The sequence below is a fragment of the Wyeomyia smithii genome, chromosome 1, assembly GCF_029784165.1.
Source record: "Wyeomyia smithii strain HCP4-BCI-WySm-NY-G18 chromosome 1, ASM2978416v1, whole genome shotgun sequence".
NCBI classification, from domain to species: domain Eukaryota; kingdom Metazoa; phylum Arthropoda; class Insecta; order Diptera; family Culicidae; genus Wyeomyia; species Wyeomyia smithii.
Genome location: NC_073694.1, coordinates 53,665,354 through 53,683,738, shown reverse-complemented (window position 1 = coordinate 53,683,738; position 18,385 = coordinate 53,665,354). Strand labels below are relative to the sequence as shown.

Below are 18,385 nucleotides of genomic sequence, written 5' to 3'. Positions count from 1 at the left end.
ACACATGCTGACTTTGATTCTGACCATCTTCCAATAACTTTTTCTTTATCACATGAATCAGTTCTAAACCCTATGAGCTCTGTTTTTAATTATAACAAGGCTAATTGGGAAAGATACAAAACTCATATTGAGAGAAATTTCAATAATGAGCTTGACTTGCAAAACGAAGTGAATATTGATTCCGCTTTGGAAGCATTAAAATGTGCAATTGTTGATGCCAGGAATTATTCTGTTCCAAAGGCTCAAATGAAATTTGATTCACCAATAATTGACGAAAATCGTCAACTTCTAATTCGTTTGAAAAATGTCCGCAGACGTCAATATCAACGTTCTCGTGACCCTGTTTTTAAAACTATTTATGAAGATTTACAGAAAGAGATTAAACATAGATTTACTCTTCTGAGAAATCAAAATTTTGAGACTAAAGTTGAAAAATTGAAACCATATTCCAAACCTTTTTTGGAGCTGTCGAAGATTCTGAAGAAACCTTCAAAGCCTATTCCAGTTTTAAAAGATGGTGAACGTTTTCTTGTATCCAATGAACAAAAGGCTCAAAGACTTGCTCAGCAGTTTGAGAGTGTTCATAACTCAAATTTGAATTTTGTGAGTCCAATTGAAAATGAAGTCACACGTCAGTTTGATTTAATTTCTTCCCCGATTTTTTTACCTGCAGAAATAATTGAAACTAACTTGAATGAGATTAAATCAATTATTAAAAATTTCAAAAATATGAAAGCACCTGGTGACGATGGAATCTTTAATATACTAATCAAACATCTCCCTGAGAGCACAATGGAATTTTTAGTGAAAATTTTCAATTGCTGCTTCAAAATTGCATATTTTCCCAAATTATGGAAAAATGCAAAAATTACTCCAATTTTAAAATCGGATAAGAACCCAGCTGAAGTTTCAAGTTATCGACCAATCAGTTTGCTTTCTTCAATAAGTAAACTGTTTGAGAGAATTATTCTTAACAGAATGATGTCACACATCAACGAAAATTCAATTTTTGCAAATGAACAGTTTGGATTTCGCCATGGGCATTCCACAACTCATCAATTGCTCAGAGTTACTAATATGATACTAGCTAACAAATCTGAAGGTTATTCCACTGGAGCTGCTCTTTTAGACATAGAAAAAGCATTCGACAGTGTTTGGCATAAAGGTTTGATTGCGAAATTGCAAACTTAATTTTCCAATTTTCCTAATCAAAATTTTAAAAAATTATCTTACTGATCGAACTCTGCAGGTTGTCTATCAGAATTCAAAATCTGATAGATTTCCTGTCAGAGCAGGTGTACCTCAAGGTTCAGTCTTGGGTCCAGTCCTGTTCCGTAAAAGGAAAAAGTCTTCGTGTCATATGCAGTCGATTGCAGAAAAGTTTAGATATTTTTTCTTCATACTTGCAAAAGTGGAAAATCTCTCCCAATGCTTTTAAAACTCAAATGATAAGCCAAACAATAATCACGTTGTCAAGATGAATGGGGTTATTTTAAGTTGGTCCGACAAGGTTACGTACTTGGGACTAATTTATGATAAAAAACTTATTTTCAAAGAGCACATTGAGAGTATACAAGCCAAGTGCATCAAATATACGAGATGTTTATATCCTCTCATTAACAGGAATTCTAAACTTTGTTTAATGAACAAACTTTTGATTTACAAACAAATTTTTAGACCAGCAATGCTTTATGCTGTACCGATCTGGTCAAGTTGCTGTTCAACAAGGAAGAAAACGCTCCAAAGGATTCAGAATAAAATTCTGAAAATGATTTTGAAGCATCCTCCTTGGTTTGGTACACTCGAATTACATAAAATTACTGGTGTTGAACCATTAGAAGCTATGTCAAATAAAATTATTAACAATTTTCGACAAAATCAATCCAATCCTCAATTGCTACGATAAGCTCTCTTTATAGCCAATAAGTTAGCAATTAAGTTAGTTGTAAGTTTACTTCCCCTTTTCTGACAAGTAGGTTTAAATCCCTAAGAATGATAAGTCCTAATTGCGAAAGCAAACAAATCCTAACAATTAAAATTACAAATTTCTAACAGTGTTGAGAAGTCACCATTTGTGATTGGACACACATACTCATTATTTACTAATATTTATCATAAATATTTAAGCTACTAACAAATCCCCCCTTTAAAAAAATTAAAAAAAAAGTGTTAGTAAATTTATTGGGCATTTCTACATTTCATGCATGTTAATGAGGATTCAGTGCGAAAAATAATGAATAATTTCACATGCATTATTTGTTACTGATAAAAAGAATAAGAAAAATTACGATTCATCACAAAATAAAAATTAAATAAATTATTAAAAAGCGAAAAAAATACATTGCGACAGTCTATTTTGTGAGAATAAAACAGAGCTGTACTTCTATAGAATTGGAGAGTATTTTTATTTTGGAAATATTACCAATACTTTTGGATAATACTTTTAGAGGAACTCAACGTAGGAGATAATTCTTCAACTTGATGTCCCGGGTTTTGTGCTGACATAAATTAAATTTCGAGACTATTTCCTGTGTCAATTAGGGTGAATCTGAACGGTAGCTTTTTTCATACAATTTGAACGTTAGGTTTCTTTTTCCTTGGCGATTTTTAGCGTAAAAATCTCAGCTTCCACCTAATAAATTGCTCTCGGATTGCTAGTCTATGCATGCGTGAGCAGTGCAAACAATCGATCAAAGGTTCAAACACGTAACTTAAATGATTTTCGAAAAAGATAAATTACATAGTTCGTGCACAGAGTTCCACTTAGTTGATGAAAAATATTTCTAGTATCTAAATGTTTGGTTGGCATAATGTCTTTCGCAAAGTTGTAGATAACAATTTTGTCATTCAAAAAAAAAAAAAAAAAAATAGGGTGTGGGTCTAGTTCGTCCGGGGTTTTCTTCGTCTTAATTTTTGCTTCATTCTAATGAGAAATATATGACGAAGAAAACCCCTGCCGAAGTAGTCTCACACCCTATATCTTTTCAAACTAATTCCTGGTGTTTTGACCAGTTAAACTACTGGGACTGGCGGTGGTACTGTTCCATAATCTATATTCGTATCACATTCCACCTCCGACTCATTCTATTGCTTACCCCTAATGACCACTCGCACTTAAAAAAATAAAAATTAAAAATTTTTTTTTTTTAGAATATCTTAACTTCTTTAGTTGTTATTAGAGCCTGACAAAGTCATTTTCCATTGACAATTATCAGGTTATAGTGACGCTTTTACCCGTCGCTTTCAACTGAAAAGCTTTTGTATCATTTTCGAGCACTTCGTAAGTCACATGACACCCAGTCGAGCGCTCTTGCTTTGATTCTGACAACTAAAAAGCTTGAAATTGATAAAAATGCTTTTCAATTGAAGCGGAGATTATCACCATCACTCTCAAATGATGATTCTCAATTGAAAATGACAATGAGCGCTGACGGAGACAGTACTTCAAGCATATATATGGAGGAAATATTGATCGAGATTTCCGTAACGTATTTATTGGATGCCATTGCCGTTCTAACTATGGCTTGCGGTATTAGAAAACTACCATCGAACGACGCGATGCGGTGCTATTTTCAATTGAGACGCTAAATGAAAGGAAAGAGTTTCTCTCTCCGTCAGTCTCTCCGTCGATTGAAATAGTCATTAGTTTCATTTGAAACGATCCGATGAACAACAGACGGGAAAGAGAAAAAGAAGTGATTCGTTGACAGTAGCCGAAAATAATCAAGTGAAAATGAAACTGTTCGAATAGAAATGACAGTACGAGTATATCAGTTTCATTGTTTTGTTTCGAAAATGTAGAGCCCTGGTTGTTATTTCTCAAAGTTCGAACAAGTTTTCAAATTCAGGCCTTTTAAAAGTGAGATTTTTGAGATATTCATATTCTTTTGAAACTGTTTCTTAATGAACCAGTTGTCAACAAACATGCCGAAAAAAAATATTCAGAATTTATTACGATACCATTAATAATAAAACTGAAATAAATAGACAAATAATTGCGTAGAAATTTAGAGCAGTATCTTTTTTAATTAACTGATTGGTAACCTTGAAGAGAAGCGTCGATTTTGGCTTGCCATTTACCGATGACACGGGATGGTTGTAGTTCTTTTGCTATTCTCCGCTCCGCACACACTACAAGCAAACGAACAAGACGTAACGATAATACACACACGCTACGGGTACACTCACAGCCAAGGATGGAAAAAATCGTATCGCATAACAATCATTCGGGTATCATTTCTGAACTTGGTATTCATAAGCTTTTAATCCCAGCAAACCATCGCTATTAAAAGTTACACATTCTCACGCATGCAAAAGACAACTTATAGCAAAGAAATATATGGTAGCTTTCTCTGATGATTTTGTTTCAGTATTGCCTGCTTAAGGGGGAGCAAGCAACATATAGCGAGTGCTTCACGAAAGAATCGTATACGATTGCACTCGAGCGATCACAGCGATTCTTTCAAATGTTGGTTGCTTGCAGGCGTAATTCAGTTACTCCACGTCGTGCTTTCACCGTGATATACCGCTGTTATTCTTAGTGATTCCAAATATCACATGCTAATGCACCATGCTACCATTTCCGTTAGCATTGATGATACCTATTTGCTCCGGTAAGCAAACAGTTAAACGCAATCTAACGTTCATTTGGATTCATAGTTTTGTAGCACTGGCGAAAATATCTCAAAGATTCTCGCAATACCGTTGAATGCAAGTGAACTTGGATACAATAAATACTATCGTGTTTGAATTATTCAGTCTCCTTCTATGGTATTCGGAACTCTTAGAAGCGAAAAAAATCAGCAGCGTTTCTATGGAAAACTTGTACGCGAGTGGAAACAATTGAACGATACCTGATGAATCAAAGAACACATTTGCATGAAATATTGCTAGTGAGTGAAAATGTCCATGCTTGCTCACAGCTCTTAGCAGTGGCCAAATGGCTGAAGCAAATGAGACGCGACAGATCCGGATAAAATTACTAACATGTCCGGACATGTTCAGCGATGCTGTGCAGTCTGCCGGTTGGTCCGTCTGTTGTGTGTGGAACACTGCGATTGAATGAGTCGTCTGCTTTCGCTACGCTAAAATCCGCTAGCTTTTATACGTGACTACTGAGAGTTAAACTTCAGGTAGACGTGTCTTTGTGGTCTAGAGCGAGTAAAACTAAAACAACAACGAATCGATTACAATTATCGGCTGTGCTGGCTTTACATTTTTCAATACTGTAATAGTTAGCACAACAAAATCATATTTTTTCGTATTTTGTTGGACGCATAGCTTATTTTCCAATCGATTGCTGTACGAATGAAAGAACTCAGTTGGAAACTGACTGAGTATAAAGCATTCGACTTTGGATAATTTCCGTGACGCGGTTTTTCAATTTGTGCCCCTACATATGTTGCCGTAAGACGTAATTCTACGTCAAAACATTGCCTTTGTTTTGTTTTGCTGGTTTCTAAATCAATCTAAATAAATCACTTCCTCACATTTGACTCTGGTGATATACTTTATTTCGAAAAGTTTTTATGTATTTTATTGTGATGTTTTTAAAATGGACGATTCAGCGATTAATCCACCTAGAAGTGACATTACGATTTTTTTTAGAACAGTAAAATAGGCACTGGCAGTCATTGTCTTTGAAAAAGTTGAATCATATGTTTTTGCTACCACCTTTGTCGAAGATTTTAAATTCCTATCTTTTATAAAGGGCGATTTTTTAAGAATTTGGTTTTTGGTTAAAAATTACAAAACTGTATGAAATCTTTATTTGAGCCGAGAAATTGGTTTATGCCATTTACTTTTAAAAGATAATTTCATTTAAATGTTGGCCACGGCATCGTTTTAAATGGTCCATACAAAAAGTCCAATTTTGGGTCACTTTTTCGAGCATTTCGGCTGGTATCTCGCGAATAACGTGTGCAATGTTGTCTTCCATGGCTGGAATGGTTGTTGGCTCATCCGCATAGACGAGAGACTTAACGTAGCCCCACAAAAAATAATCTAGCGGTGTTAAATCGCATGATCTAGGCGGCCAATTCACCGGTCCATTTCGTGAGATGAATTGCTCACCGATACACCGATACACCATACACATTCCGCAATATGTCCATTGATTCGCGCGATGTGTGGCACGTTGCTCCGTCTTGCTGAAACCACATGTCAACAAGACCCAGCTCTTCCATTTCCGGCAAAAAAATCATAAATCATCGCGCGATAGCGAGCGCCATTGACCGTAACGTTGCGATTTTGATCATCTTTGAACCAAACCGTGCATTTTTCTGGGTGCATTGGCGATTCTTGTATTACCTCTGGTTGCTCTTCGGTCCAAATGCGACAATTTTGCTTATTAACATACCCATTTAACCGAAATGAGCTTCGTCACCGAACACAATTTTTCGGTAAAAAAGTGGATTTTCGGCAAGTTGTTCTAAGGTCCATTCACCAAAAATTCGACGCTGCGGCAAGTCGTTCGGCTTCAATTCTTGTACGAGCTGTTTTTGTAAGGCTTTACACCGAGATCTTTTCTTAAAATCTTCCATGTAGTCGAATAGCACAAGCCCAATTGTTGCGAACGGCGTCGAATTGACATTTCACGGTCTTCCACTACACTGGCTAATACGGCAGCAATATTTTCTTCTGTACGCACTCTATGTATACGTGTTGGTGGGTTTATGTCCAACAGAGTAAAACTTGTTTGAAATTTCATCACAATAGCTTGAACAGCTTGCTCAGTAGGTCGATTATGACGACCATAAAATGGTCGTAATGCGCGAAAAACATTTTTCACAGAGGATTTTGGTAATAAAATTCGATTATTTGTAAGCGTTGTTCAGATGTAAGTCTGTTCATGGTGAAATGGTAAACCAAACTGAGTACATTAGACTTTGACAGCTGTCAGAATTCCCGTGTGAACTGTCAAATCTGAATACACGAAAAACCAAATAGCAAAAAAATCACCCTTTATATCAAAAGATGTAAAGAAGGTTACTTTTTACGCGTTTTTTTACGCGGATTCCGGAATTTACGCGGATTCCGGAATTTACGCGGTTTTTTTCTTGCGCGGGTTTCGGTATTTCTTCCCTCGGGTTGCGGAATTTACGCGGTTTTTTTCAACGCGGATTCCGGAATTTACGCGTATACCGGAATTTACGCGGATGCCGGAATTTACGCGGCACGTATCCCCCGCGTAAAAAGCGACTTTAGTGTATTTTTCTTGTAGTTGTTTATATATTTTGACTGAATCAAAATAATGTTTGTAACTTTTTTTAAACTACTTGAAACATATATGAGGCGATTAGGTAACTTTTTTGAAACCATTACAAAACTCTGCTGAGAGATTTTTGAAGTATTTGGAGACATCATCGACAGTTTTAAGTTATTTTTTGGTAGATTTTTGAGTCGCTGTAAGTGAGTGCAATGTTGTATGGCATCACTACACAATAGACTGGGACACGGTTATACGGAAAAAGCGATGGTGTTATTTTTTCGTTCCCGTGCACTTTTCGTGTTCCTTATGGGTAACAACCGTGTAACTTTTCAGATCGATTGGTGGAACTATATTTTTGCGCCCGATTTTCAAAGTTTCTATACAATTTTATATAGGAAACTTCACTTTTTCAAAACTAATTCTCTAGAGATGTCCGGTTGGCTCCTAAAAATATATCGGTACATGATATCGGCGTCACCCGCTGGGAATGGGTTAAATGTGAAACTATCAATCCTGTTCCCTAAGGCTTACATTTGGAAACGTTTATTTTCATGTAAAATGCCAACTATACATCATCAGTTTTTTAGAAAATCTCAACGCTCTAATTTTGTCTATGACATAGAATTGTGTTAAGAAGTAACGATGACCTTTTGATAGTCAAGTGTGATGTTGTAAAAGTCAAGTCGGTTGAAATTAGATTTTTGCCGAAAATAAAAGAACCCATTTTTATTTTTGCTTAAAATTCAATATGATGCTTTCAGGTTTCTCTCGATTAAACTGCTGTTGTAGCCATATTGCTTTAATATAAACTCATGTAAAGCAGAGCCCTAGTTGAAAACAATTATTAGATCTGTTTGCAATTTTATATGTTTCAATTTTCTCGAATAATTTTCTACAATCGGCGGCTCATAAATTTTTATTAGAGTCACAGAACAAATAGAAGTAAAATGAAAAATAAAAAAACCGACACCCCAAGACAAATCTTGCCAAGAAAACGATCATAGTTTCTTTGGCTGTCATTAGCGCGTGAGTGAATTTCCACTTCATAATTAGGTTGCGATGTTTAGCGTGTAGTGTCTAAGTGCAGCCGCTCTTAACCGCGCTTAAGTACTCGTAGCCGCCAGCTAGAAGAACTAGATGGAATCGGCCAAGGGCCAGAGGCAAAACCATGGGAGAGCAGAACAGTAGTTTATTCTCTTAGGCGAGCGGAAAATTGCCACAGTTTTATTGACGTCTTATTCTGCTATTAAAGTCGGCGTCTAGTTTCTTGCGAAAACAAACTTTAATGCCATTTGGTAATGATAAAATGTGGTAATATTTCTTCAAAGATTTGCGATGTTCCTAACTGAAACTAATGACTAATTAGTACAAACATTGACAAAATCTCTCAATCGTGTGCAATGCCAACTAATCCGGTTTAGCAACGAACTCGATACCTTAGAAAGTACACCCCGTTTAATACAGCCACTTGACTGGCTCTGACAGGACTCAATCCAGGCTGCAACAAAGTGTCCGATGTTAATTCCACAGAGGTTGGAACACTCATCGTCACTGTTGAAAAGTTCACTATCCGATTTACGGGGTAATTAGCCCACAGCGAGCGGTTCGTCACTCGACTGGAGCGCTTCACCATGTTTTTTTTTCAGTTCCCCCCATAAGTGACAGCAAGCCGCAAACGAATGATGCAAATAATCGACAGTTACAATCCTGTCGTTCTTATTGTGCGCTGCATTTTCCTTTTCGGTTCTACGGGTTTACACATACACGCACACACATACGCCGCCGCGGACATCGCGCACATAATCTGACATTCGAATCCCACCCTGTCAGTATCCCGCACGGAGACATAAACCAATCGCGTTTATTTTCTTTCGAAGTGAAATCCCAACCGTGTAGAGGAGGTACCATCCGCAAATGATGCCCCCGAACGGGTACGTTGGATCCTGTCGCCGCTGTTGGTTTTTAGTTTCATGTGTGGTGTAATCATTTCACCCATTAAAAGATCGAAAAAAGAGTGTCTCGAGAAAGTCGCTAAAAGGGTCGTAAAAGGTGACGAATGTTGACTTGTTGATGGTCCGCGCGAGTACGGTTTGGGACGCCATTTTGGGCCAGACCCGAAACGCCAACGGCCCGGCAGAGTGCACCGCCAGGTTGACTTGGCTGAAATGAATATATTAAGCATGTATTTTTATCGATTTTGTATTTTACCCGATTTTATGGCCTTTAATTTGATGCTTTATAGGTTCCATATATTATTGAATCTACGGGCGCCCCCTATAGAGGGATGACGGAGTTATCACGCACGAACAAACCACAGCTCAAGTCTCCAGATTGGTCGTAGCTCGTACTGCGGTGCGATTATTCTGGCAATCTTTAGTACATTTTGATGCAGATCATGGAAATATAGAAGAAGCAACCTAGTGAAGATTGGCGACTGACGAACTTCGCAGCAAAGATTCCGAGTATCTTGATCTCTCCGATGTACGGAATCAGCGATAAGGCAGACTCCACGGGCGGCCACCCACCCAAAGCCGTAATGAATTTAAAGAGGTTCATTTAAGGTGATAATAACGTTCCCAGTTCCTTTCTCCGTCGGCTGCCGGCTGTAAATTCGAGCACAACCATATATGTCACTCAGTCACACGATTGTTTACCGACAACGGGGACCCCCTGCCCGCATAACCGATTGACGGACAGCAAGCACTTTCGAAATTTCGAAATCACACTTCCACCCTGATGGCCAGCGGGAAGAGCCTTTGCCTCGTTTCCTCCACCGCCGCCGGTGGATCTGGCTCATAAGACGATCCATTCGGAACGCGGTCGCGCTACTTCCTAATGGGCATTTATGAGATTTTAATAGATAACGATTTGAATGGCGCGAACCTATCAAGCCCTCAGCGTCATTCGTCGCTATGTCAAATGTGAAACAAAGACGGGTCACAAAATTCCTCAGTTTTGACACCTGTGCGTGTGTTGTTGAGGTTTATAAGGTCGTTTGATGGAGACGGGAAAAACATGGGGGTTAAAAATTACAAATGACGTGGTAGAATGAAGGTTTTCACACGTTTTTTCATCATCAAAGTTTCACTGGAATTTATGTAGAAGAATGTGTAGCATAACTGCCACGGACCATAGTTTCAAGAATCAATCAACCTGGACAAAATTTTATGAAATAACTTCTCACAGTCGGTTGAACGTGGGTTTGAATCAAGCATAAATACGTTCATAAACAACATTGTAGCTTGAACCAGTAAACCGCTCTAGCGTAAGCTCTATCGGCACGACAGCTACCAATTAAAATCCGATTCTTATCCAATTGTTTTCGATCGATTATTATCCAACTAAGGCGACCGGTCAGAGGTAGCTCTACTTACTCTGCACGCCCATCAATCTAGGCGTTACATGCGAACGCCTGAGAGAGAAGGGAAGGCAGCAGGAAAAATGATTCTAATTAGCACCGAATCGCTTGTCACTCATAATTTATCGCTAGCCGGCCACCGGAGGAGGAGGGTGACTGGTTCCTTGTTTCGCAACATCCATCTAACGTTCCATTGTTTTTCTTCTCTTTTCTCATTGCAGTGGGTGGAGGAATCGTTCACCAATTTTGTGAAGGGCATCAACTGGCGCAGCTACGTGGTGTGCGATGTAGCCTACAACAACGTCAATAACTGGCTATGGTCACCGTTCATCGACCGAGGCCCGGCCAATAGGTTGTACATTGAGATTCACTTCACCATCCGAGATTGCTCGCTGTTTCCGGGCAATGCGCTCTCGTGTAAGGAAACGTTCAGTTTGTTGTTCTACGAGTTTGACGCTGCAACCCGGGAGCCACCCCCTTGGCAGCCGGAAAGTTACAAACTGATCGGACGAATTGCTGCCGGCGAAGGTCGGTTCAATCAGAACTCGGACGTGGACATTAATGTGGAGGTTAAGAGTATAGCTGTTACGAAGAAGGGTGTTTATTTCGCGTTCCGCGATCAAGGAGCCTGCATTAGTGTCCTAGCCGTGAAGGTGTACTACATCACGTGTCCAGCGGTGACAGTGAATTTCGCTCATTTCAATGAGACCCCGACTGGACGGGAAATTACAATCATCGAGCAGCAGACGGGCATTTGCGTGGAGAACGCGGAAGCCTATGAGACGCCAACCTATCTATGTAAAGGAGACGGCAAGTGGACGATCCTGAGTGGTGGATGCCGTTGCAAGGTTGGCTATGAGCCGGACCATGAAAAGCAGACGTGCAACGTTTGCCCGGTGGGTAAATTCCGCTCCACGGAAGTAGAAGCTTGCACGATCTGTCCACTGAATTCGAAAACCAACAAAATCGGGTCACCATTTTGTCCCTGTCTGAGTGGTCACTATCGCCATCCGCGGGATGGAAAACATATGCCATGCTACAAACCGCCAGGGCCACCGACAAACCTGACCCTGCTGTTTATTGACCAAACCAGTGCCATTCTATCGTGGAACGCTCCCCAGCGAGCGGTGGATGAGCAGCTGGACACGAAGTATCGCAGTGACATCGTGTTTCGGATAAAGTGTTCCGCCTGCACCTCTAACGTGGTGTTCAATCCGTCCACGGAAACGTTCAACGATACGAAGCTAACGCTGACCAACCTGGAACCGGTCACCACCTATACGGTGCAGATCCACTCCCAGCACGGAGTGTCCTATCTGATCAGCGCCGAATTGCAGCAGGGCGGTAGTGGTGGGGCCGGCTATGACAACAGCAGCGGAGGTTTCAACGGAAACCATTATCATCACGCGACGGAAGCACCCAACCAGGCTCGAACCTCATCATCCGATCTGGACGACATCAAGACGGAGTTTGCGGAGATTACTTTCACTACGGAGTCGGCCATCCTCAGTACGGTCTTCAATGTGAAGTGAGTATGATCGCAAGGAGAATTAAGATGGGGGAAGATGTCCTTTGTAGCTATTTTTAATGTACAACTACATCAGCTTTTGAGGACTGAGCTTTGAAAGAATGAAAGAATCTAGAATGAAATTGCTTGAGATAAAAATAAACCTCTGAAATGTCAAATTTATTACTCTTTAAATTTTAACTACATTGGAGTTACTGTAACTGCGTAAAATACTGCATAAATTCCAAAATCCACATAATAACACATAAAAGGCTAAATAAATCCTGAAATCCACTTAACTCTAGAATCCATAATAAGGAACTTTAAATATAAAATTTTTTAACTACACTGGAGCTCTTATTATTGCAAAAATGCCTCAAATTTAATTTTTATTGAATTTTAACTACACTGGAGCTCTGATTGCTGCAAAAATACATCAAATTCGAAAATTGCTACGTTTGTTTCAAAACCTACACAGAAAACCACGTAAATTTCGAAATACGTATGTCAAAAACCTCGTAAACTCTGAAATCCACAAAAAATGGGTGAAAAGTTGCATAAAATTCGCGTGTAAAAATTGATGTAAATTTCAAAATCTACAATAGAACACCTGGAAACTGCATAAATTCGAAAATCCACGGTACTCTAGAATCCATTATGAAAAAATATGAAATAAATAAACTCTTTAGAGGTTAAATTTTTGAAATCTTCTAAATTTTGATAATCTTTTATATTTTGAGTACACTGGATTTCCTTTTGCCGCGAAAAAAAATCGCGCTTTTTTTAAATCTGTGCAAAACAGCGTAACTCAATTTCGAAGTTCGTGTGCGAAAAAAATTTCAATTTTCAAAATTTTTCATTTGACTAAAAGCTATGTCAAGCTGCTGAATTTTTTAAATCCCCCAAAAATAAGGATCTAATATAAAGAAGCTTAAAAAAAGTCTTTTAAGGTAGAATTTCACTATTCTTTTTAAAATTAGGGGCCATCCACATACCACGTGGACAATTTTGGGGGGGGGGGTGGGGGGTGGCTAATGTCCACGGTCCATACAATTTTTTTAGGGTTTTTTAATGGGCAGTTGTCCACGGAGGGGGAGGGCGGGAGTCAAAATCGTTAAAAATCTGTCCACGAGGTATGTGGATGGCCCCTTAGGTACACTGGAGTAACTTTTGACGCGAAAAAAATCGCGGTAATTTGGAAGTTCGTACTATCAAAACTCGTAAATTTCAAATTATGAACATAAAAAAGACGTTAAAAGACGCATAAATTTTAGAATCTACCTAAATGCTTTTGACGCCAGAAAAGTGGCGATAAATTCTAAATCCGCACATAAAACCGCGTAAATGTCGAAATCCGGAAATGAATAAACACGAGGCTGTATGAATTTTTAAGTACACTCAAATCTAGAATCTATGATGAAGAAGCTTGAGAAAGAAAAGTTTTGAAAGTTGATATTTCAATAATCTATTTGAATTTTAACTATACTGGCACTACTTTTGGCGTAAAGAAAGAACGCAGCAATTACAAAATCTGTGTTAAAAAAACTCGTAAACTTCAAAGGTTGAATATAGAAAAGCACGTAAAAAACTGCATAAATTTTAGAATCCACTTTACGGCGACAGACCGATTATCGATCCAGAATAAATCCAAAGATCTGACAAGCCTGTGCCGCACTGTGCGAGGTCTACCCCGAAGTCGACGGCCTCCATCGGGATTCCTGCTAAAATCGTTCCTTGAGTTTCTCCGGCATTCTAACGACATGCCCAGCCCACTGTAACCTGCCGTGTTTTACAACTTGACACGTACACTTCATGGTTCATGCGTCTGCGTTAAACACCATTTTCCACATGTTTGCCACCAATTTTTGCCACCAATGTTTGAACTGAAACCTTCAGTGTACAGTGTCCGTAGAAGGTTCATTTGCGGCCGCTATCTGCTTCTCCATGTCACTCGTCTTCATGACGCTCGTCACCAATGTACCATGGTAAGCAAATTCGTCGACTACATGTCGATATCATCCGCTAAACCTAGGAACATGTGAGACTTTATCATAACTATGCGGTTGCACCTTGTTGAACAATAAGTTTGGCAGCCTGTCACTCTGCTTCAAATCATCTAACGTCACGAAAGCGTTCGATATTTCACCGGCTACTCTGACGCTTGATATGAAACCATCGAGGATTCAGTCTAACTAGTTTTGTTGAAAAACCATGTTCGAGAAACTCTCTCAACTGAATCGAACGTTACTCTGAATTCTATGAACAGGTGGTGATTTTGCAAGTTGGATTTTCAAAATTTATCGAGGATTTCTCGCAAGGTTAACATTTGGTCCGTAGTGCAGCGTTCGGGAGAGATTTTTGTACCCGGTATTGAGAAAAGTTATCACCCGAGAATGACTACAGTCCAGGCGGTGGCCTTTTTTGTAGATCGGGCATATGAGACCTTCCAACTATCTCAGCATGATTCGATGCGTGGCACGATACAGCTGTTCGCTGCCGACTTCGAAAAGCGTTGCGGAAATGCCGTACTTCTCAGCTGCCTTCTGCTCTTCAACTGCTTTCTTGACCTCGTCCATGGGTGGTAAATCCACAGCTTGTCCATCATTCTGCTCCTTTCGACTCCTCTGTCCCCCTCACCGTTCAACAACACATTAAAGCAGTGTTTCCAACGCCTGGCTACCCCTGATCTCCGAACGACTTGAAGGCCCAAATACACCCACGCACAGTGGGGAATCGCTGGCCATCAGCCAAAACAAATATTTTTCGTTAGCTGTTTTATAATATTTTTCCTTTATTGCTATAACATTCAAGTGTCTAAATCCAAAATTTGGGCGCAATATCAAGAAATCTGATTTTTTATGACTTTTCAAAGCTTGGCGAACTGACGTTTTTTGTCTTTTATTTGAAAAAAGTACATTACTTTGAAACGCTCAGTAGCTTCAAAGATAGCTTGGATTTTTTTGACGTCAAAGAAAAAGTTGTTGTAAATATTGTGCAAAACAAACCCTTTTCATTAGATATTGTAAAATTTGGTCATAATAGGCCTGACACTAGACAAATTTTTAAAAAACGTGATTTTTTGTAGAAAAGTAGCTTAAAAGTTTAGTTGCCGCAGTTTGCCACGGTTGTGACTACATTCAAATTTAGGTAAAAACGTAAGCTTTCAAATGCATACTGTCCGCTGCTGCGCAAAACTGCGCAAATTGCCACTTTGGTGAAAAAAGCGATAGCATTTTTTTCATTTATTTTTTTTGAGGTTGAAATTTCATCCAGGATTAATTTTAATCATAACCATTATACCTCATTAATGGAAATTTATGATATCGAACTCAATCCGTAAGAATAAAATAAAAATTTGGGCAAAAATTACAAAATTTATCGATTAGAAATTATGAAATAAGTGTTAAATAAGAAAATAGTAAACAAATCTTTATGAAACTTTTAATTATGTCAAACTTTATCGCTTTCTGCAAATTTAAAACAATATTAAAAAAATTCAGCCCTTTTTAATCTATGATCATGAAATTCGCTAAACTGATTGAAGTGTTGAATACTAGCAGCAAATTCAACCCATCAAACTCCGGCTAACAATAGCCCGTTTGAAGATTGCTTTCGCTTCGCACTCGTTGGCATACAAAAGTAAAGCATACATTTTGCTTTACGAGAAAAAACAAAGAACAGTCGTCGCCCTCCGCATCTTTTCGTATTCATTTAGAACGTTGTGTCATTCCAGTGTCTTGGTTTTCAAATTCATAAATTCGTTGAATTTTATTATGGAGCCTTCAACTTCAGCGGCACCACCTAATTCAATGTTTAGTAAGTTGTCAATTCATGGTGTATTTAAATGTCCTCTTTAATCATAGAAACCGGATTTGGAAGATAACATATATATGAAACAATAAAACATCGAAAATTACTAGAAGAAATGAAAATTGCAGCGAAAGACATTTTTCCTGCTGATAAGTATAATGAACTTCAAATTTTCTGGAAACAATTCAACACAAGATTTAGGCGATCACAGCGGAAGATGATAATGCTGATGATGATTTTTTTCAATTTGTAATTAGTTTGTATTACTTATGTTGTTTTAGTTTATTTAAATATATATATATATATATATATATATATATATATATATATATATATATATATATATATATATATATATATATATATATATATATATATATATATATATATATATATATATATATATATATATATATATATATATATATATATATATATATATATATATATTTTGGCAAAATTTGTTTAGTTCAAGGGGTTGTCTATAAATTATGTATTTCTTCAATGGGAAGGACGCCCGGTGGCACTACTTGTGGTCAAAGATCATATAATTCGATAAAAAAGGAAAAAAGTGCCAAAAAATATTAAAAATTGGATTTCGTGCTTTATGGACGGCCCCAAACAAAAAATTTATGCCAAATTCGTGTTCAGCGCTCCAAAATTATGTAAATACCAAGTTTTTGTCGCATTTACCGACATTTTTTTGCTTGGCCTTTGTATGGAGTCGCCCCACTGTGCCACGGCGTAATGACCCTTCTCCATACAAAATGAAAGGCGGGATAGCGATCACGCCTTCTTTTTTGTACTCTTTTGTATGGAGAAGGTGTCTTTGCGCCGTGTGTGTATTTGGGCCTTAAGGTTTGTAAGTTCTGAAAAGTACCGACCATCGATCAGGACATGGTCGACCTGGGTGCATCCAGATGTGTCTTCCTTCCCGATCTACGCATCTGCATCCCCGATGATGATCTTGATCTCATGTCCTGGGTACTCACTGTACGTCTTTTCGAGGAGATCATAGAACTCCTCCTTCTCGTCATCGGGTTTAGGGGCCATCCACATTCCACGTGGACAGTTTTTTAACGATTTTGACCCCCCCCTTCCCCCTCCGTGGACAACCGGCCATATAAATTCTAAAATTTTTGTATTGACCGATATAAATTCTAAAATTTTTGTATTGACCGTGGAGATTGCACAACCCCCCCCCCCCCCGCAAAGCTCTCCACGTGAAATGTGGATGGCCCTCATCATTAGTCGGACATTGGACAGTAATTGAAGAATTTTCCACATTCACTTGCCGCAGTTCTCTAGCTAGGATACCTGCGTGTGCCGCTTCGAGTAGAGGCCTTAAAATCCAGGTACCGAGTTTGTAATAATCGTTGTCCTTTCTCGGTCGCCTTGGTCCATGCCGATCATTCCGTTTCGTATTATTATCCGGATTGTTCGAAGTAATTTAGATATAGCTGGCGAGGCACCGCATTTCATAATTCAGCCGCCCATTCTGTGTCAGATGCTGTTGTACACCGCCCCTAATATGGAGACACAGCCGGTGGAGGTTGGGTTGGCATCTAGTGAAGGTTGGGATAGGACTTGCTGAGCAAAGATGGATGACCACCAGTGGTGGGCACCGCTAACCGAAAATTTAGCGACGCTAATCGCTAAGCCGCTAATCGGAAAATTTAGCTCGATAATCGCTTAACGCTAAACGCTAAACCCACATTAGCGGAACTTTCGCTAATCACTAACTTATTAATTTGTAAATAGTCACATCGTTATATTTATTGCTCGTGTTTTGTATTTTTTTTTGGGTCACTTTGATCTTTTGTGGTAAAACAAACGAAAACAATTACTTTTAAGAGTTATTTACAATAAAAGGTTCACAAAACGATGTTCATACTTGATTTTGTAAAAACAATGAGTACCAAAAGTTATTCAGCTTGCATTAAAAATAAATACTTTTAGGAATGTTTTCATAAAAATTCAAGTATTATCTGAATCGGAAAAGTAGAACCAGAATTGTCAAAATTTCAAGCGCATTGCAATTTACAAATGTTCTTGGTGTGCCGACAATTCAATCTAGACTTTGAGCTTGTTCTTCGAAATGCTTCTGTAGATTGTACGTTAACTGGAATTCCATTCTGGGGTTAAAAGACTAACTTGCACTTGTGTCGTAAAGAAAGGAACTCTAGACAATTGGGTCAATTGAACGTTCGAAGCAATTAACGTTTCGTTTCGAAGCAATTTACGTAAGTCATCAACAATTCACAGTTTTTCTAAATAGTTCTATTGTCGCTTCTCTACAAAATTTAGCAAATTAGCGATTAGCGTTTCGAAGACCAAAATTTTAGCGACGCTAACAGTTTCGCCAACTAGTTCAAAAATTAGCGAAATTGCTAAACCGCTAACTGAATATTAGCGTCGCTAATTAGCGATTAGCAAATTAGCGGAATGTTGCCCACCACTGATAACCACAATAAGGTCTCTAGTGATTAATGTCAATGTT

At 38.5% G+C, this 18,385-nt stretch overlaps 1 protein-coding gene across 8 annotated transcripts in view; it reads left to right on the top strand.

The window, feature by feature from the left end:
• Positions 1–18,385, top strand: part of LOC129718637 (ephrin type-B receptor 1) — a 193,826-nt gene that overhangs the window by 149,987 nt on the left and 25,454 nt on the right. For all 8 annotated transcript variants that reach the window (XM_055669603.1, XM_055669601.1, XM_055669600.1 and 5 more), the window contains exon 4: positions 10,790–12,096. In XM_055669603.1, the coding sequence (XP_055525578.1) occupies positions 10,790–12,096 (1,307 nt within the window). The remainder of the gene's footprint in view (positions 1–10,789; positions 12,097–18,385) is intronic.